The sequence below is a fragment of the Populus euphratica genome, unplaced genomic scaffold (assembly GCF_000495115.2).
Source record: "Populus euphratica unplaced genomic scaffold, PopEup_1.0 scaffold20.1, whole genome shotgun sequence".
Classification (NCBI taxonomy): Eukaryota; Viridiplantae; Streptophyta; class Magnoliopsida; order Malpighiales; family Salicaceae; genus Populus; species Populus euphratica.
The window spans coordinates 1,866,663-1,887,897 of record NW_011499854.1 but is presented as its reverse complement, the minus strand read 5'-3'; the positions used below and the strand labels follow the sequence as shown (position 1 = coordinate 1,887,897).

The following is a 21,235-nucleotide window of genomic DNA, read 5'->3' as shown; positions in this document are numbered from 1 at the left end:
AAATTTTATTCTCAAGTTAAATAGAATTGATTTATTGAATATAGATGGATGATCATCATTTTTCTTGGTTTTCTTTTCTGCGACGTTGCTTTAGTGACTCATACGACTTCTTTTAATTTTGTCATGCACTCTTAGCAAGGTACTCTGGTGGTGGGCATTGTCCACAGTGAAATTACTATGAGTCTTCGATGATCTTTTTTTTTTTTCCAGGTATGATATTGACTACTTATTTGTTTTAGTTATTTGTTACCATTATTTTTTGTTTGGTTCCTCTACTATCGTTGTTTATGATTTAAATCAGACTATTACATTATTTGATCTTATTAGATCCAACCAAATTAATGACTAAAGTATTAAGTTTTTCTTGCTTCTTGACAAATATTACCATTGCCTAAACATCCAAGTTGTATGTTAAAAAAATTTAATAGGCCAACGACGTAATGCAGGTCACATGTGTAATACTTGTTTAAAAGTAAAAATAAAAGATAATTATTAAGTCCATACATACCAAGCCTAAGTCTATACAAGTGTAAGTAAAATTGAATAGTGGCTCAAACTTTTCGTTCAAATCTATATAGGAAAAATTGTGTTATGGTTTGTAACGGTGTCTGTCTTCACCTATGTAAGTAGGATATGTTTAAGACATACTTCTTAAAAAATCTAAAATATTGGTGAAGTTTTCAAAGGAAAATCAAATGACCAAGAAGGGAATTTATTTGTAAAATTAGGACATCCATTTTCTTAGTTGTTTGTGTTTCTTTTTTTGGCACGATTACTAATTCTTGAGGAATGATCATTGATTTAAGCACCTATGTATAACTTTATGTGAAATCTAGTGAAAACAACTTTTTACCTTATTGAATAATATAAAAATAGAAACCCTTTGCTTCAACAACTAAAAATTAGCCGTTCCATAAACTAGTGAAAATATAAAAAAAATGCAATTAGTTATCGAATATATATATATACAGAAGAGTAATGCTATTTAATCAAATATATATATATATATATATATATATATTAAACTTAGAGGTTTTAAGGAAAAAAAGCTCTCTAAATGGAGAGTTTTCATTATATTAAAAAATTACAAGAGTATAAAATATGTACATGATAATTTCTAGCTTTTAGAACATTAAAACTATCATATACAATTAACCTATAATTAGTATATCTAATAAAGGAAAGATTTACAAACAAAGAAACTAGTTGTAAAAGCCATACAAGGTATAGAATTTGCTGGCTTTAAACTAACTTTCCTTTGACACACCTTTTAAATTGATGTTGATAAATCTATAAGAATCAATTTGCTAACAAGAAAATGATGTTGTTCATGTGTCATGGCTTTGATAAAGATGTCCATGATTTGTAGATTAATGGAGATGTGTGGAAGGGTAATAAATTTTTGGTCAAAGGCCTCCCGAATAGAGTGATAGTCAATCCATATGTGCTACATATGCTTGTGGTAAATGAATTTGATATCAAATTTGGATAATGTTAGTGTTTTTAGTACGTAGTGGAGTAGACTTGGGACAAACCAAGCTTTATAAGGAGTTTACACAACCAAATGATTTTAGAGTAGGCAATAAACATGGCACGATACTGTGTCTCAGTGGAGGACTGAGAGATGCAATCATGCTTTTTACATTCCCAAGAGATAAAAACATCATTAAAAAATAAACACTATTCGATAATGAATTTTCTAGTTCACAGGCAACCAGTCCAATCAACATCACAATAGGATTGTAATTGGAGGTAAAGAGCCACCAGGGAAGAATAAGCCATAACTAAGTGTGTTTAGATGGCACGACTAAAAGATTGATGTCTTCTTCCAAATGCTGAAATGTCAAAATAATAAATAATCCGGTAAGAGCAAAGTCAAACCACAAGAAGGTTAATTGTGTAAATTATAAACAACAATAATACAACAATAACAATAATAATAGTAATAATAATAGTAGTAATAATAAAGAAGAAGAAGAAGAAGAAGAAGAAAAAGAAGATGATGAAAACTTTGAGATGAAAGATTAATGTGAGGATTAAACAAGGATAATAACAAATATCAAGATTAAAAGATCCACTAATGATATTTCAAACAAGTATAGTATAAAATTTTATTATTCAATTGGAAACCACATACAAAGGAGGTTCCAATCATATTATAAATCGTTAACATGATTACATTAGTTATCTTATTCGAATAATGTTAATAGTTGTAAATATTGTCAAACATTTATAATTATAACTTATGTTAACAACAAATTAAGTTTTTTTCATAGCAAAAGTCAATGACAAAGAAGCCAGTATTTATAAGATGGGGGTGTGGGAAGGGTATGAATAAATTTGGTTGTTTTCCTGGATAAGACCTTTGCAAGGTAGTAACATTGGTTTGCTAGATCAACTTTATGCAATCCTTTCAACAGTGCACCTAGACAAAGATGGAGAGGATAGACTAATCTAGAAGGATAATAAAATAGAAAGATTTTCAGTGAAATCTCTTTATGGGTTGTTAAGTCCCAAACCTTACACAAATAGTGGCTTCTTTTTTGCTGGGATTGGGAAATGTATTATCCCTTATAAAGTGGAGATCTTTTACTAGATGACTATCATTAATAGAATTAACACCTAGTGTATGTTGGTTCGAAGAGGTATTTTGAGTATTTCAGAGTTTAACTACCCTATATGCCTAACGAAGGAAGAGTCGGTTGATCATATCCTATTACACTACCACAAGCATTGGATCATTTGGTTTAAAATCATTAAGTGGTGGGGTTTAGATTGGTGCTGCCCAAAAAACTTCTTAGATATGTGGTCTTAGTGGACTTATCTGATGCATGGTAAGTTTCAGAAGAAAACTTGACTGATGTTGTTTTTCTCAGTGGTATGGTTCCTGTGGCTTCTTTGAAATGATTTAATTTTTCAACAGAAGATACCTAACCATGATACAATCTTTTTTCTTATTATCACTCATATATGTTTATGGCTAAAAGCTATCAATTCTAATTTCCTATACTTCCTTATAGATTTGATTAGATCGGTATATGTCCTAATTCAATGATTCAATGTTTAGTCTTCCAAGATTGTTAATATGTGGTCTCCTCCTATAGTTAATAGCCTCAAATAGAATGTGGATGACTCTTCTCTTGGTAAGCCAGGTCCCTCTAGAATAGGTGATATCCTGCGAAATCAACATGGCCATTTTCTTGGTATTTTCTCTGTTCCAGTTGGGATTTTAGATTCTAATATAGCTGAGTTGAGGGCTGTTATCAAGGTTATTGAGCTCTCAGCCTCTAATTGTCTCCTCCATCATTAGCTTCTTCTTATTATAGAATCTGATTTTGCTAATGTTATAAGCTAGATGTATAATCCTCACAATAAACCATGGATGTATCACGAGCTTTTCTTCTTTATTAACAGATTGAATATATACTTTGGCTCAACTACCTATACTCATGTCTTTTATGAAAGTAATTACATGGCAAATTATATGGCTAAATATAGAGTACGGAGATCAAGTGAATTTGTTGCTTAGTTTTGAATCATTCATTAGTCCTGTGGATCTTCTTGTGTGTTTTATGTTGTTATGCTTGTGAGAATATGACTGGTTGTTGTGTGAGAGTAAATCTTCAGTTAGGAGGTGATTCTGATGATTATTGGTAGTTCTCCCCGGCTTCATTGCTTAATTGTATTATCTATGCAGAGTTTTATGTTGTTCTTTAGCTACTTTTGTTTTTCGCTTTCCTTAACTGGGCTGTTTTCTTTGTGTTAACCTGCCATAATATGATATTATGCAGATCATGTACTAATCTTGCTCGCCAGCTTTGGCGTTTAATGAAATAATTATCTTTTAAAAAAAAACAATTCCTTTCCTTTGTAAACATTCTTGTCCTAAAAAATGTATGTCAAAATCTAGAAATAGCAACTGAAGCTCCTTAAGATATTCCCAAGTCGAGTCTTGCGGTCATAACCCTGTCCCTTTTCTTTATAATCCTTTATTCCAAGATCGCCACAAGATTTATCTTCATCTTGCCTGTGTCATTAATTACTGAAACTGTTGAAGATACTATGCTGCATTATTCTCAATTTTCTTTCTAAGAAAGGAAACATGGAATATTGGGTGTATATTGGTTGTTGCTGGTAAGTTGGTAACTACAGTTACCAAAGTAATGTGGCTTCAACTTCATATTTCTTCTTAAAGCTACTGTTGTTTTTCTATAAGGTACACTCATTCTTCAATCATCAATGTTTTTTCTGCCTTTTTTTTATCTGCCATTTGCTCCATCGTGTTTCTTGCCATCTTTAATTGCCTTTGCAACTCCTAATTCATTTCATTCCTCTTTTTTAATAATTCCCTAAGTGCAGCTACGGTTACAATCTCTGGTAATCCCACTTCTGTAATTGGTGGTGAATTACGTAGTAGCTCTTGCAACACTGGATATAATCACTAGGTCTACTTAAAAATAATTAAAATTATATACAAAGAATTAAAAAACAACTACTAGGGCCTACAAGATTGAAGTGATGAGCAAAGATTATCCATAAGAATAGCTCAACCCAGATACATGGGAAATAACCAAAAAACATCACTGGTGACTGGATGGGATCCATTCTGTGACAGTCTTAACCATTGTGATGTGCTAACGACCGCACTTGCAAGCAATCAAATACATTTTCTCCAATGGTGTAGTGGTTTTGGAGGAATTTTGATCATGTTTTTTATTCATCATTTATAATAATAAAAGTTCCTGTGATCATATAAATGATGAATAAAAAAGCTGGATGTTGAGAATTAAATAGCAATCTCTTAAAAGGGATGTTGGGTGATTAAAAAACAATAATAATCCACGAAGCTATAGTTATTAAATCCAATATGGATCAGTTGGTTAATTTTAAAAACTCAGGATTCAAAACTTGATTTAGTGTGTCACTTGACCTAACTAAATTCAATTAAATTAACACCAATATTAAAAATAAAAAATGAAGTAATATCATTTTAAATAAAATGATTGACTGAAGTTGCAATAGTGACCTTGATTCAATAACCCTTTTTTTCTAGTCAATATTTAAGTCAAGTTTACCAGCTATATATGCACAAAGCTAAGAGCCAGATCACTCCAGCTCCATTAGTAAAGGAGAACTACAATGAGGCCACGAGGCGCATGACATCCCCAAAGTTTGACAAAATTATCATTTTAATCCTAACATTTTATGTTCATTAAAATATAACGCTGTATTTAAAACTTATTTCATAGAAAATATTTATTCGGCCCCTCAAAAAATCACCTATTATTCTATAACCATTATTTATATATTTTTATTTACAAGAGCGCATCATGCTATTTTTTTTTATTAACACCTCCGTGCTTAAAATCCTAATTCTTCCCCTGTGGAGTAGTCCGTCTAAATAAATCTCCTCCTGTCAGCTGAACAACCCGTTGGGTGATCAAACATGTTAATCATCCATTCCCATCGACTAGCTAGCCCACCACAGCTGAACTTTACGTGTCACCTCAAACAGCAATTGCCATGCAAGCACAAATTGCCCATATGTAAAGCATTCCACAGCATCCACACATACAATCGTAAAGTCATGTTCCACTATACACTACAATTGGATAAAACTATAAAATAATTAAAGTGTATGGCTTACCTTCCTGCCTTAATTAATCTCGTGTGCTATATGCCGTAGACAATAGATATGAATCACAAAAATTGAATAAATAGGCCCACAGACTGACCACACCACTTCAATTAATAACACCCATTTTCTCTCATTCTGCTCTTGAATTTTTTTTCTATCAATATAATCTTCCCCTCATATTCCTTTCAAGATTTGAAGTAAAAGATCAGGATCTTAATTTATCCTCGTAGATTGTCTCTGTTGCTTAAAGATGATAGTGGATGAGAAATTCTGTTTCAAAGAGGCAACGAACCTTACAGTTCATAAGACCTCTGTGTTCTTCCCAGGCGATGGCTTCATCGTCTATGATCCTAACAGGGAAATCATCTTTCGTTTTGATTCTTATGGCCCTGATTCTGAGCCTAAAGATGAGCTTGTTCTCATGGATGCCGGTGGCAAGGGCCTCCTCACCCTTTGTCGAAAGGTTAGCTGCTGCTTTTCTCTCTCTCTTTTTTTTTGGTCTTTCAAGCATCGCTTTGGAAAATTAGTTCCATACTTCAAGGTTCAATTACTGTAACATTTAATCTCTTTGAAATTACAGACGATACTGCTTTTGTTAATAGAAAAACCTGACAGTTCTTCCGGCATTAATTGAACCTGTAAGAGTAAATTATCTTTTAAGTCCATGGTTTTTTAATGTAATTATAAATTAGCTCTTTTTCCTGAAAAATCTATAATTTAATCCCTCGATTCTTGTTGATTGTTGCCCTATTAAAATTATACTCTGGTACCCTTAAATTCCAAATGTAATACCAACGTAGTGTGAGGATTTAGATGAAAGGAAAAAAAAAAACGAATAAATGTTTTAACAAGTCAAGTCAAAAGATTTAGTTTTGGATTCATAAGAAAAAAAGAGGACTTAGATATAGGCTTAGAAAAAGGACTAAGCTGTAACTTTAATCAAAAGGCAGGGACTAAGGAATAGTTTACTTCAAAGAAACTAAATTCCCTCCATCGTGGCAAAGGTTGATTCGAACATTGGCATTTTAGTGTTTGATAAAGTTAATCCCTCCATTTAGGGATTAAAAGTTAATAACATTTTACTTCAAATGGATTATCCGAAGGAAGAATCATAGTTTAAAATTCAGTTTGATTTGGTAGGTTGATCTGAAACTTAATTGATTTGGGGTTGGAATTGTTCAGGTTTAAAAAAATTAAAAAATTTGAGTGACCAGTAATCTAATTAACCCAACAAAACTTAATTAAAAATCCAATTATAATTTATTAATTATTTATTTTTTTAATGAAAATATCATTATTTTAATTTATAAAAAATTAGAATTGAGCTAGGTGACCTGATCAAATAACTCGATCAAAACCTATAAGCTAAGACTTGGAGTGAATCGGCCATTAAATCAGGTTTAAAAATTCTAGGACGAATCAGCAGCGAAGGATTAAGATGGTTTAACTGCAAATGTCAATAAATCTATACATAAGATATGCAATCCAGATGTTGCATTAATTAATAAACACTGAAAAGAAGTCCCAGTCCCCACGCTAACAATTTTCTTCTAGTTTTTAACACCAATATCCACCGTGGAGTTATTAAGATCCTTAGCAAATTAAGTCACCTCTATCTATTTAATTATCCACTGAACAACAAGAGTAAGAAAAGCATTCATTAACTTGCCACTTTCTTCATCATCATTCAATAAAATTACGATTGTAATTGTTTTTGGTTGGAGAATGAGGGAAGGGATGTCAGCTGCTGGGAAGGGATGTTAGGATACTGGAGAAGAGAGCAAGAGGAACAGAGTGAGACAAGGGGTAGAGCGTCGGGTATGTATATATATATATAGTTCAGATTGGATTCGGGTATGATTTCAGGAGAGAATAATATTCATATTTTATTTAAACTCTAATATTACCTTTCTTGAACCTGAACAAGTAAAGGAAAAATCTCTACTCATTTAGATTGGTTTGAATTAGAATTCATCAGCTTCAATTGAAATTGTCATCCCTAACTCAATCCAATTCAAATATTAATTTCTAGCTAGCTTCAAACTTCAATGAATCAATATTGTAAGTTTAACGAACCAAGTTTCATATAAAAATTCCCCCCTAATGTATACACGTTCCTGTCTCAAGTTTCTGCATGGTCAGGGTTTCAGAGAATAAATAAATAAACTTCTTTGTTCTATTAATGAAAAAAGAAATCAATATGGATTCTTGTTTTCTTTGATTTGTTGAAAACAGAAGCCAAGTCTTCATCAACGGTGGGAAGGCTTCTTAGGAGAGAGGATGGAAGATCATCAAGAACCAGTTTTTAGTGTTTGCAGATCTAGTATCATCGGACGCTCCAACATGATCGTACAGGTTTTTGGTGATCCAGGTGAGGAGTACCATATCAGGGGTTCTTATTCTCAGAGATGCTGTACAATTTTTAACACATCCTCGGAGAATTCATCAAAAGATCCGGTGGCTGTGATCAAAAGAAAAGTGGACCCCTCAACTCATGTGATGCTTGGAAAGGATGTCTTTTGGCTTTGTGTAAGGCCAGGGTTTGATGGTGCTTTTGCAATGGGATTGGTTCTGGTTCTTGATCAAATGTACGGTCACAATGCTGATGGTGATGTGCAGGACACAGACCCTACCTCCGAGGATTTTTCCTCTTAAGCCTTTTATTTAAGGTTTCTTATAGATAAAACTAAATTACTGACTCGTGATATTTCCCATATTTCGAATTAAGTTTTTATTGAATATAAAAAAATATTTAGATATTATTAATATTTTTTATTGAAAAAAACTAAAATTATATAAGGATTGATTTGATATAATTTAGTTAAATTTAAAGATTTATAAACAACACGAACAATTCGTAAAAACATAATTTGACTCATTTTTTTTTAAATAATATTTTTTTACTATTAAAATAACAATATATTGGATTGACTTAGATAAACCTGAGTTAGCATGTCATATTCACAATATAGGTTATGAGACTTTGATAGCTTTATAGAAAGTAAATCAAAGTTAATTATGAATTATTATTTCCAATCAATATAATATTGAAGGATAAAAATGAAAAAAATTAATTAAAATTTTTTTAAAAACAAATTAGGTTTACCTGTCAAACCCGCGATACAAGTCATATGACCAAGATAACCTCGTTGAAAGCAAATCAATAAAATTACAAAGTCTTATTACTATCTAATTTTTAACTCATGTTTTGATAATTTTTCAAAAAAAAAGAGAGAGAGTATGTGGTGATAACATAGAACATTATGACTAATATTAAGTAAGTAATATGTCAAGGAGATAATTACTGAATTATATATAATTACTGCAATATAAAATACCATAGATATAAGATTTGATTTGCGTTGGTTATGAAAAATAATCACTATAATATAAAATACCATATATATAGGATTTGTTGGTACTGGTTATAGAAGACAATCTCTGTAATAATTATTGTAATATTTCCTTGAATAACACATGTAGAGATTTTCTATATAAATAAATCTCCAGTCATATGTACATGGGGAATTTTATAGGGGAAAGGGTAGAAAAAAAAATATTACAATAAAAAGCTAACTATGATCTTTGGCGGTGGCACGTGAAGGAGACATATGTCATGTGTCCTGCAGTCTAGAAGTCTTCCTCTGCAATTCCTAGATTTTTTTAAGGGCTATTTTATGAATTTAAAATTGTGAAATGTAATTTTTGTTTGGTTAGTTTTGAATTTTTATAATTTATAGTGGAGATGTAACCAAGAAAAGAAAAGAAAAAGGAAAAAATATAGTAAAAGTGTATGTGTGTGTTTGCATGTTTTCATGGATTTTTTTTTATGATAAAATTGCAAAAATAAAGAAGAATTTAATATTTTGATTTGCTTACGGTTAAGAATTATGAAATTATACGTAAGTCATATTTCTAATATCCGATGAAAGAACAAAATTTTTAAAACTTCTTTATCACATCAAAGCCACGAAACAGTTTACTTCAAGTAGGGTGCGTTAAGGGTGCTAATACCTTTTCTAATCACAAGCAGTCCTTTACCCATGAATCTTTTACAAGACCATTGCAATCAAGTTTTCTAGTAGCCCTCAAGTGAATACTAGGTGGTGACTCTTAACGAATGAATCAAAGTATAAATGACAACAAAAAAAAAAATCGCCAGCCGATGTTGCGGGGCGATGTGCTACATTTTTTATGAGATCAATTTTTTTTATAAGGAAATTTATCTTTTTTTGAACATTATTTCCTTTAAAAAATGTTGCACGTGTATGGTGTTGTGACGATCATCCACCACTCCCGAAAAGTGTAAAGGTCTATCTAGGCAAAACATGGTAAGATAAGGAATTCTTGTCTTTTTCATGGAAAAAGGAAATGAGAGTCGTCACCTAGTATCTTGGTCATTAGGAACTTTAACTGGTCTTAGAGATGGGGTATGAAGACTGGTTGCGTAAAGGAAAGGTATTAACACCCCAAATACACCCTATATAAGGTAAGCTGTATTGTTTTATTTCTAATTATTGGTCCATCTAAATGGTCAAGAAAAGTCCTTTTCAATAAGAAGGTCTTCATCTTAATATGGTAAAATCTAATCTTTCTAGTGTCCAAAAAAAATTAATATTCGGAATACATATTACGTGCAATGTCAAACCCCAGATACTAAAAGACAAATAAAATAAAAATTTTGTTGTTTTTAAAATTTTGGCCAATATTCTCTTGACTTTAATAAATTGGTTATTAAAACTAAAATACATGTTAAAACATTATTTTTTGGTGTATGAAAAACACAATATGATATTTTAACTTCGAGACACTTAACCATATGCACAATTTTGTTTTGTCTTTTTTTAAATTTTTTTTATTGGAAGTTTTGACGAAAACCGAGTATTTTAATATCGGATTTTGTATTCTTAGCAATATAAAAATACTACCCGATATTAATCAAAATAACATAAAAAATACACGGGAAAATTATAAAATTTCAAACAATATTTTTATGTTTTTATTTTAACAAAAAAGCAGGGTCGGACCTGACCCAACCATTCTGGGTTGGGCCTGACCCGGTCCATATATCATGGACTACACTGATGTTCAAGCCTATAACTAAAATAAGTTGTATACTGTGCATGAGCACAATAACCAGCCAACTCTATTTTTGCTATAGAACATGATTTATTCACGTTCTGCATGCAAATGCAGGCAAGACTAACAAATAGGGAAGAGGGAGACAGTTACCTGGAGTGGTGGCAACCTTGGTGGCTGTTGGCAGAAGCGGAGGTGGTGGGGGTGAAGGCCATCCTTTTTTTTTCTCTATGTTTTTTTGCTATGTTTTTTTTTCCTGTTTCTACTATCTTCCTATGTTTCTCTGCTCGACGCTACCGGTGGCGGTGTAGAGGAAGAGAAATAGTGGTGCTGTTCGGCTGAAAGTTGCAGGTTGTAGTGATTTTCCTCTCTTCTCTTCTCTTCTTTTCCCCTGTTTTTTATTTTTTCTCCTTACTATTTTTTTTATTTTTTTTCTTCATCCTCTTTCCTTTCTTTTGGTCTCTTTTTTTTTCTTTCTTTTCCGCTCCCCCCTCTTTCTATCCTCATCTCTCTTGTATTTATAGGCTACAACAAGGGAAAGATATGGACGGGGGGCCACTGTGCAGTTGTCCTATAACTGCTTGAAGAGGCTTGCCTCCTCCATTTCGCCAACACGTGGGAGGCCACAGGTCAGCTTAACAAGTGGGTGTCCTTGGTCGGTGTCTTTTTTATGCTTTTAAGAGAAAGAAAGTTGGTGAAAAAAATAGAAAAAGAAAAATCTTCTTCTTCCCCTGCTTTGCGCATCCAGGGGAAGAAGAAAGGCTATAGTGCCGTTTAAAACGACATAATTTTAGGTTTTTTTTAAATAATATATGAAACGACGCTGTTTTAGCCAAAAAACACCGTTACATTTAAATGAGAAGGGCGCAAAACTTATGTCAAAGTCCAAATTAGTCTTTAATTTGTAATTTATTCAATTAAGTCCTAAATTGCAAATTTGATTTAAAATTCAATGCAATTGCATCCCTGCCAAAAATCAAATAGCGACCTTGAAGTTGGTTTTTTTTTTCACTTTGGTTATTGGTATTGAATTTATGCAATTTAACCCTTAATTGATTAATAAACTTCTAATTTTTTCAATTTGACCCCTGATTTGGTTTAATTACAGCCCTTCTATTTACGCGTGTTTTTCATTTTAGTTTTTGATTTTGGATTTCTTCAATTAAGTTCCTAATTGGCTATTAAACTTCAATATTTATGCAATTAAGCCCCTGATTTGACCAAATTAACTTTAAAAAATTATAATGTGATCCCAGACTTTAATTTTTCTAATTAAAGCCCAAATTGACTTTAAAATTAATTTTTATTAAAATCAAACCCTCCATAAATTCAATTAAACCTTTAATAAAATTTAATTGAGTTCATAAACATTTAATTTTGGATTTTTCTTCCTCAAATTGAATTTTCTTTGTCAGTTGGGCTCTCATTAGTTAACGATATATTGTTAAATTTTAATCCTTGTATTTTTAAACTTTCTCAACCAATTTTAGTAATTTTTTGAGCACTTTAACATCTTTTTTTCATTGTTATTATTTTTTTTTGGTTTTTTCGAATATATATTTTTTTTGATTTTTTTTGTATTTTCTTCTTTTTTGTGCTGGGATCCAAAATGGGTTACAATAAAAAAAAATTATAACCCGACCCCGTAATTGAGTGCGAGTCTATATATTATGAAATCTAATCACTAATAATTTGCCCAACTTGTTTTGAAAAGTCCTCTTTATTTGAATTTGATATATCATAAAAGAAAAGGATATCCATAGTTGCATTTTTTCATGATTCCAACAATGCATGAAAAAAAGTTTCAAAGATTAATACAAGTATCACTAAACCAGAAAATCTGGTAACTAATACATTGTTGCAATGTCTTTCATGTTGTAGATATTCTAAGATGTCCTCTTCATTCTAATATATTCTTAGAGAAGAAAACAAAATTTGTACTTATAATTTTCATGATTTGCGTAACATGTACACAAATAAGACAATGTATTGGCAAATAGCCAAATATATGATAGCATTGAGACAGATGAAGGTGTGTGAAGACTTCATTTTGACTTGAATTTGCGTCTCCATTAAAATTAAGTTTTTTTACAGTAATTTGAAAAATGTATTCTACACATCTACATATAAATAAATATATAAATTATTCTGTATGACAACCCTAAAATTTGAAGCAAAAAAGAATAAGAAAGAGATAACGAAACCTCCTCAACTATGAAAGTAACCTTTTCAAATGAAATAAACTCACGAGGATCAAGACCATTTCCAGTGACTTGATAGGAGAATCTTCTCCGTACTTAAATGTGAAGTTGATTGGTGCTGAAGCTAGGGCATCGTTGTTTTTCTTCGTACATTTTCTTGTTCGGCCATTGTTAGCCTAGAATTCAAAGAATATCAACATGCCAGCTAGAAATTATATCAGAATTATATAAATTATAAGTATGCTGAGGAGAGCTTATCTAGTAAATTAACAACTTACTAGCTTAATATTCTTTTTTAATATAATATTAATGTTTTTTTTCATCAAGTCATTACAACTTTGAATTTCATTATCTTTATAAAATTTAAATATAAAATAGTAAGAGTTTATACTAATTTTAAATTAAAAAAACTTTCACTTAAAAAATATATTAAAAAATTATATGAATTATACCTTAACAAATTTAATTGTTTTTTATAGAAATAGATCGGATCAAGCATTGGTTGGGGGGCCAACAACATGAATTGCTTGCTTGCTTGCTTTTTTCCTTTTATATCTTTTATTGCAAATTCTCAGCTTTCACGGACTAGATTGCTGTGGTGGTTTTCCTCTCCGGCTGGATTTGGAATGGTATTCACACTTAGAATAGTGTCTTTAATCTCTCTTTTTCTTGCACATATATATCAGAGAAATAATTAATACACCAAGGCAGTTTCCCTATCAATATCTGTTGGCAATGTATCACTACTATCTCTTTCAGAATCTGACTCACTATACTACAAACTGTAACCCAACATGATATATTCCATGAATTGTCACGAGGGTTCATTATCTAGTCACATAAAAATATTCATAGCATGCTTTAATCGATCGATTCAGTGACAATACATTTTAAGGAAGCTTGTGCTTTCAATTGCCATGTGACATGCAGACAACTAAATTAGCAGTGATCCTTTGGTTCGTCCTCGAGTAATTTTCAGGAATTTATTTTATTGTTAGTTGTTGGAGGACCCTTGCTCCTAGCTAATCATTATTTTCCACGCGATTCGACCATGGAAGCCAAGAACATTTTATCGTGGAAGGAGGGGTAAATTAAAATGGAGTGTTTGACAATATTTTTCAAAATAGTTTTTATCTTTGAATTATTTTTTTATTTTTTTTATTTTTAATATCAGTAAATCAATACCATTAAAGAACCATTTAAAATAATAATCAATTTAATATTTTTTTTAAGTTAAAAATATCAAAAACACTTGAAAACAGGAGTAGAAGGTGTGGCAAACCAGCCTGCAGTGCTGGCTTCTGGACAGCCATTTTCAAGAGTGGGTAGATGACATTTGTGAGTGGGAGAACCCATGCATTGCTAGGGACATGTCAAGGGCAGTTTGAAGCCTTTCTCAAACATAAATGTTGGAATTTATAGCACTTCTACTTTATAATATATGGTACACAACAGAGGAGAAATAAGGGGTTGATCACTTCTACTCTGCCTGGGCATGGGTGGTTGGAGTAATTCAATAGACCCACCATTTGTTACTCAACCTTCGTAAAATACATGTGAATGTTTTTATTTTAAAAAAAACTTTATGGCTCCCCATATGATTTTTCGTTCATTTCAATGGTTTTGGGAAAAAAAAAGAAAAAAAAGAGTGAAATCTGTTGTTAATCCCTTTAATTCATGCTTATTAAAAATGTTGACTATTATTATTTTGTTCATGTTAAAAAGAAGAAAAAAGGAGAATGAAAAGGAAGAAACATATAGTGCTTCTTGATTGAAAATTGGAGGGTCTATAAAAGAATAGATCCCCTTCCTTTTTTCTTTCGTTAGATATATAGCCATTAAACCAAATGTATTCAGCATCTCATCTTTTCCATCTTTCCCCTTCATATCCAAATCATCCAATACCTTTTTTAAAAAAAAAGTGTACACCCTGCTCGTATACTAAAATTAAGCAAAGATAACCATCTAGGTGGTGGCCAAATGATAAAGACTTGGGATCAAGAGGTTTGCTCCCTCTGTGGTCTCAGGTTCGAGTCCTTGGTTGCTCATATGATGGCCACTGGAGGCTTACATGGTCGTTAACTTCAGGGCCCGTGGGATTAGTCGTGGTGCGCGCAAGCTGGCCCGGACACCCACGTTAATCTAAAAAAAAATTAAGCAAAGAGTTATAAAGTTTGTACTAGAAAAAAAAAAGAAGACAAAACTTACTTACAAATTAGACTTGATGAAGTCTAGATTTACATAAATGATCACATGCCACCACAAATATGTAATAACAAACTTACAAAGCGGGCTTGAGTTGTTCTGGGCAAATGACAATAATGAAAGTGATGAAAGGAAGATATAAAAAAATTACATGGTGCCTGATCCATGAAACAATGAATGAACTATAATTAGTATGTAATTACAAGTTATCTTGAATATAATAAGATGAATGATTAACTATTGAAAGTTATCTTAAACTTTTTTATTTAAAAAAATATGGAAGGTAGGAAAAGACATAGCAACAATTTAACAAATCAATAATAATGATTGATCTATAATTAAATTAAGTTTGTAGGATCTCCAATACCTATTTATCAATAGGATTGTAATCTCGTAGGTTAATAATTTGTAGATATATAATATGTAAGCAATTATTAATATGTTTATGATTGTAGGCATGTAATCAAGTAAGCTTTTAGTTTTCATTAAAAAAAATCCAAAATAATAATAATAAAAATACATATCAATCCATGTTCTATTGTCAAGGATTTTTCATATGTGATTGTAATTAAATTAAAGATCATTGTCAAGGATTTCTCATACGTGGTTGTAATCAAATTAAAGATCACTACATGAATGTAAGGTCTTTAATCTTCAATTATTTTTTAAATTCAAAGCATTCAAGTTATATGATTACTTCTTAAATTTACAATTATTTTTTTCTTATATAAAACGAGCATAAAATTTTAAACTTGTAACATCATTATAAATTTAGAATTAAAAGTCTAGAATTATAGTTGAAATATAAAATTACAGTATTTTCGATCAAACTAGAATTAGTGCTTCTTTGAAATTCAAAATCTTATTAATTGAAGCAGACATAAAATAACCCTAGAAAACACCTCCATGCTCATCTGGTTTAGTCCCAAAATAGTCAACTGTGACATATAATAGTTGTTTTACCAAGTTATAGCATCTGATAACCTCTATCATTAGCGTTGTTCAATGCTGTGTAAACATGAAAGGATCTCGCCCTACCTGTAACTTAAGACAAGCTTTGTATGTACGAGGTCGATCCAAAGCAGATAAGCCCATGACTTCCAACCCAAATCATTTGCAAAATGTAGAATGTTTATGTTTTACTGCTCTTGCAATATGTAGATGTGTAAGTTTTTTTTTTTTTTTTGACAAAAGCTAATGAGGTCAACTTTCAATTCTAAGAAGGAAAAACTTTTACTTGCTCTAATTAACTAAATTCTGCCAGCATGACAATAGTTTACTGTCATGATTACAAGGGATTTGATTCTGGGGTATGGTGTAGATAAGATGTCATTTTTGTTTGTGCCCATGCTTGGGCAACCTGTAGTCAGACCTGGACACCCATGCTAGGGAGAGAGACTTCAGTGGCAAATGCCATCTTTTTTGCTTTCGACACCCACCCACGTCAAAACCACTCTTTGCCTTTTCTTTTCTTTTTCCCAAGAAATGAGTATGACCTCCAAAAAAAAACCCACAAAGCCTTTCACTATATAAAAAAGAAATTTTTGGTAAGCTCTCAAAAATTATTGTAGGAAGGGCAGGCAAACTATGGGAAAGCAACAACTTTTCTTTTTTCTTCCTCTCTCTAGTCTTTTGTGCTCCTCCCCAGCCAACAAAAAAGTGAGAAACTGGAAAAATTGATTTGAAAGAATTGAAGTGACCTTGACCCATGTAGTGTCCTCTCCTCTCTCTTATTTAAAACCCTCTAACATCTTCCCCGTTCTTTCTTTCTCTTTATCTTTTTTTTTAACTACAGTGGTTTTGGTTTTGTGTGTGTTTTTGAAGTGAGCGAGAGTGTGTGTGTTTAGCGAGGGAAGATGCCAAGGCCAGGGCCAAGGCCTTATGAGTGTGTGAGAAGAGCTTGGCATAGTGATAGGCACAAACCCATCCGAGGTTCCATGATTAGACAAATTTTGAGGTTCTGGGTCTTGCTTATTTTTGCTTATTTTGAATAAAGATTGAATCTTTTTTATGCATTTTGTGATTGTAAAGTTTGTGTTTTGATTAGGATGGCCTATGACACTCACAGTGCTGCAACTAAAGGGAACAGGGAGTGGCAAGATAAGCTTCTTCTTGTGGTGTACAAAGCAGAGGAAATCATGTACTCTAAAGCCAACTCTGAGGCATGGCTAAACTTTTTGTTCTTCTTTTCGTCTATAGATTCTTGGATCTTTATTAGGTTTGTATTGTGTTTTTGAACTCATCAATACATGGTTTTTGTTGTTTAGTCTGAGTATATGAACCAAGACACTTTATGGGACAGAGTAAATGATGCCATCAACACCATTATTAGGAGAGATGAGAGCGCTGAAACTGGAGATCTTTTGCCTCCCTGTATTGAAGGTACTGATTTCTTTATGCAAGCTCATGTTTCTTGGATCCAACTTTGAAATTATGTTTTTGGGTTCTCATTTTGGTAGCATTGTATCTCAGAGTCAGACTTCTCTCTCCCCCCCTCTCGATAATATCAAAGTTTAAGACTTCAATTTGCTTTGTAACAATTGTATTTGAGATTGCAGCATGCTAAGTTCTTAAAGCATGCATTGATCTAAGCTTAAATTGTGTAACTCAGGCTTGTTTTAATTTGCAATTATACATTGTCTGTAATAATTGTAGCGGAGTTGTTGTATCATGTCTAGTTTGTTGAAATGTTATTTAGCTGCCCTTAATTTGGGATGCAAAGTGGAGAGAGCTTCGAGAAGTCAACGACACAGCAATCCCAGGAGCTACCTCAGCCCGAGAACACAAGAATCGGCGTCTGTACCTCCTAGAGCTATAGATAGAACTCATGATGAACAAGGCCTTCAGTCAATGCCAGTTCACTCTATCAATCAATTGAATATTGCAAGAGACACGGCAACTGGGAATCCAGATCTTTCGGTTTCAGAGTCTAATAATCATTTGGCTGAGAATAGTAATGTTGCTTACAGTTACCCTTTCTTGTATGAGAATATCCCACCTGGCAGTAATCAGCTGACAACAAGGGAAGCCGACATGCACCAGAACTTTGGTTCGGTTTATCCCTTGTATTGTGCAAATCAATATCAAATCGAAGCGTCTGATGTGGTCTCCCAATTTCCGATGAAGACGAAATCCAACACTATATTTGTGGGCAAACCTATTGGTACATCTGTTGCACCACATAGGGAAATGGGTGTCTTGCAGACAGTTTTCTCATGTTCCAGTGCTGAAGTTGGTTCCACGAGAATCACACAAGCAGATTTCAGAAATACCCATGACAAGCCAACTGGCACACAATGTGATTTATCCTTGAGGCTGGGTCGATACTCAGACCCGGGCATGAGCATAGAAAGAAATCAAGCTCAAGAAAATGAAAACGCTGGCTCAAGCAGATTTCAAGAAAGAGACAAGTTTAGTGTTTTTTCTCAACAAAGAAACAAGGAATTCTGTTTTTTTCCTGGTACAAGTACTAGGGATCCCTCTGGATCCTGTTCGGTTAAGTGGGTTTCAGAGGGTGATGATCAGAATTTGGAGACAACCATCAGAAAGCGCAAAGCGCCCTTCAGAGACAATGCAGAGGATGGACATTTTTGCTGGCAGTCCAACATGTTCATTGGTCGAATAGAAGGGCCAGGTTTGTAGGCATTGTTTTTCCCGTTGTAGTGTCTATGCTTAAAAATTTGAGGTGGCTAGAATTATGCTGGTCAATCCTTTTTGCAACCTCATTTTCCTATGTAGTAGTTCAGATCACAGATTTACACGCTAACAGCGAGATTGCAACCTGGGATTTAGTGGAAAAGGTGAGTTGTAAATGAAATCTGAGTTCGATCTAAACTATACTGGTTAGTGACATAACTTGCAAAATTGAGACATCTAGCCATTACCAAAATCCAAATAGGTATTTTGGGAACCAGTTTAGCACCACACACATTTATTCATTCAACCTTGCATTGAATATTCTTGAATTCATTAAAAAAAAAAAGATTTTAGGAGGCATTTTGGAGAAAGGAAAGTAATTTACACAGTGGGAGGAGGATATATGAGAAACTTAAGACTAATAAGGACTGCACTGAACCACAATGAAACCAGTCTACGGAAATGTCCTGGTATGACATTGAGGGGCCTCTTCATGAATGGCTACTCTACCATGCTAGAATAACTTCTCCAGTTTCTAGGTAAATGTTCTGTACTTAAATGATTATGTATATATGTTGATTAATTCAGGAGTGAATCTAACAGTTACTGTGAGTTAGCTGTAGGTCATTATTCTTAAGCTAAATGAGTTCATCTGAAAAAAATAAAAATAAAAATAAAATCAGGATAGTTTTTTGTGGTGAGTCTGTTCTGTAGAGGATGGGGTTAGTGATGACCAGTTTCCTAGTATAATTGTCTGAAGAAAGATAATTTTGTGCCCTGTTTTTGTTTGTATGATTTTACATTATTAGGTGTCAGCTAGGGCAATATCCCCTGGGTATACTTGCAAAATTATGATGTGAATAATGTTCCTGTATTCCTTTGTGTATATCAATTGAGCATTTGAAGGTAACTGGCTTGACAAAGAGGGTGGATTACCATAGAAGTAACTAGTAATTAAGAAGACATGCTAAGAATGTGGAAAGGTATAAAGTATAATTTTCTGGGGTTACTTCAGCACTTTTGAGAATGATTTAGGAGGTTACTTTTATATGTTTTCTGTAGCAGGGATCTCTTTGAAGATAGGAGTATAACTTTTTGTGGTTTTAAGTGAGCAGTGACATAAAATAGGAGGTTGTTAGTAAGTTTGTTTTGCTGTTCAATTGAGCATTTGAGTTTACTGTATGTGAAATGTGAAACTTCAACGGCTGAGAGTTCAATGGTGGATTGGAGGAGTTATCAAAATATCATTTTGGTCCTTTCTCTATGTCTTCAATGTTTCATGGAAGAAGATTAATAGACCTTCCAATAATGCCATGCTCCTTTCATTCAGGATTAAAGAATAGTCTTGAAATCTTTTCTTAAACGGCAATGGCCAGTTGGTGGTGTGAAAGCAGTGATTGACTTCTTTCTTGAACTATTCTTTTAACATCAGCAAAAAAAATGGATGATTCCTTTTCTGGTTGTTTATATGTTCTGGAACTTAATTCACTGTTTTTGCAAAAAACGATAGGCTTCTAACCATCATTCGTCATGCAGCTTTCCAAACAATAGTGCTAAAAAGAATCTAAGCTTTGTCAACAACTTCCTATAAATATTTGTTAATTTGAAACTAATATGGTAAGATTTTAAGATTTTTCCCAGATGTTGCAATGGTAGCAATGTGATTTAAAGATAACAAAGCATGAAATTCCTTAATGCCTGGTCCCGCTTTCTCCATTTCAGCTTTTACTGCTTCACTCGTTTCTTCAGTTTTTTTTCCTTTTCCATGCCTAGCAACTCAACTGTTACCCTGTTACCTCAGCATGGGCATTTATGTTGATTTGCTGAAAAGACCTTGTTGGGAGCTGCTTCTGTTTTTATTGTAGGTGCTGAGATCTTTTTTGAAAGAATGGTAGGATTCTCCATAGCATGCTCTTGGCAATCATTCTATAGCAGTGGATGTAAGCTGCATAATTGTACAAGTATAAATATTCAAGAGTGTTTATATTCTGCTACTTTTAATTGTGACATAAGAACGCAAATTCTATTTGATAACTCTTGCACGTGAATATTCTTTCATCTATTGTTGTGTTATCTGAATTCAAACTTAACCAGGCATACCTGATTGGTTTAATTTGGCTGTTAATGTTATCATGTTGACCAGATGTCTGAGTCTTATGCACGAGTAACTCTACTGAAAACTGAAGTTACTATGAGGTCAAAAGGAGTGAACAATTTCAACTCCGTAGCTCTATTCTCCATAATTGACTGGTTTGAGTTAATACAAGTCCATTGATCTGTGCTATCGATCCAGGGGCAAAATTAAAATAAAAAACCGGAGATTTCCATGAATAAGGGTTCAATTGCTAAATGTTAGAACTTCAGGCAAGCAAATTGAAAATAGCCATTTCAGTCGAGAAAACAGCACCGTTTTGCAAATCATTGTTCATCACCTCCACCTTCATCCTACTGATTCAGCAGTAAGGCATAAAAAAAC

At 32.8% G+C, this 21,235-nt stretch overlaps 2 protein-coding genes across 3 annotated transcripts; both read left to right on the top strand.

Annotated features, from left to right (window-relative positions):
* The first annotated feature begins 5,342 nt into the window (after window positions 1–5,342).
* Window positions 5,343–8,403, top strand: LOC105122628 (protein LURP-one-related 12-like). Its single transcript, XM_011021854.1, has 2 exons — window positions 5,343–6,101; window positions 7,874–8,403. The coding sequence occupies exons 1-2, from the start codon at window positions 5,889–5,891 to the stop codon at window positions 8,291–8,293; spliced, it is 633 nt and encodes a 210-aa protein (XP_011020156.1). The 5' UTR covers window positions 5,343–5,888; the 3' UTR covers window positions 8,294–8,403.
* Window positions 8,404–16,654: 8,251 nt separating this feature from the next.
* Window positions 16,655–20,817, top strand: LOC105122627 (uncharacterized). 2 transcript variants are annotated; one of them, XM_011021852.1, is made up of 4 exons: window positions 16,655–17,080; window positions 17,171–17,285; window positions 17,391–17,505; window positions 17,822–20,817. In XM_011021852.1, exons 1-4 carry the CDS (start codon window positions 16,980–16,982, stop codon window positions 18,763–18,765), a joined length of 1,275 nt encoding a protein of 424 aa, XP_011020154.1. In that variant the 5' UTR covers window positions 16,655–16,979; the 3' UTR covers window positions 18,766–20,817. The 2 variants fall into 2 exon arrangements, with proteins under 2 accessions (XP_011020154.1, XP_011020155.1); XM_011021853.1 differs by lacking the exons at window positions 16,655–17,080; window positions 17,171–17,285 and having other exon boundaries at window positions 17,417–17,505; window positions 17,779–20,817.
* The last annotated feature ends 418 nt before the right edge of the window (window positions 20,818–21,235 follow it).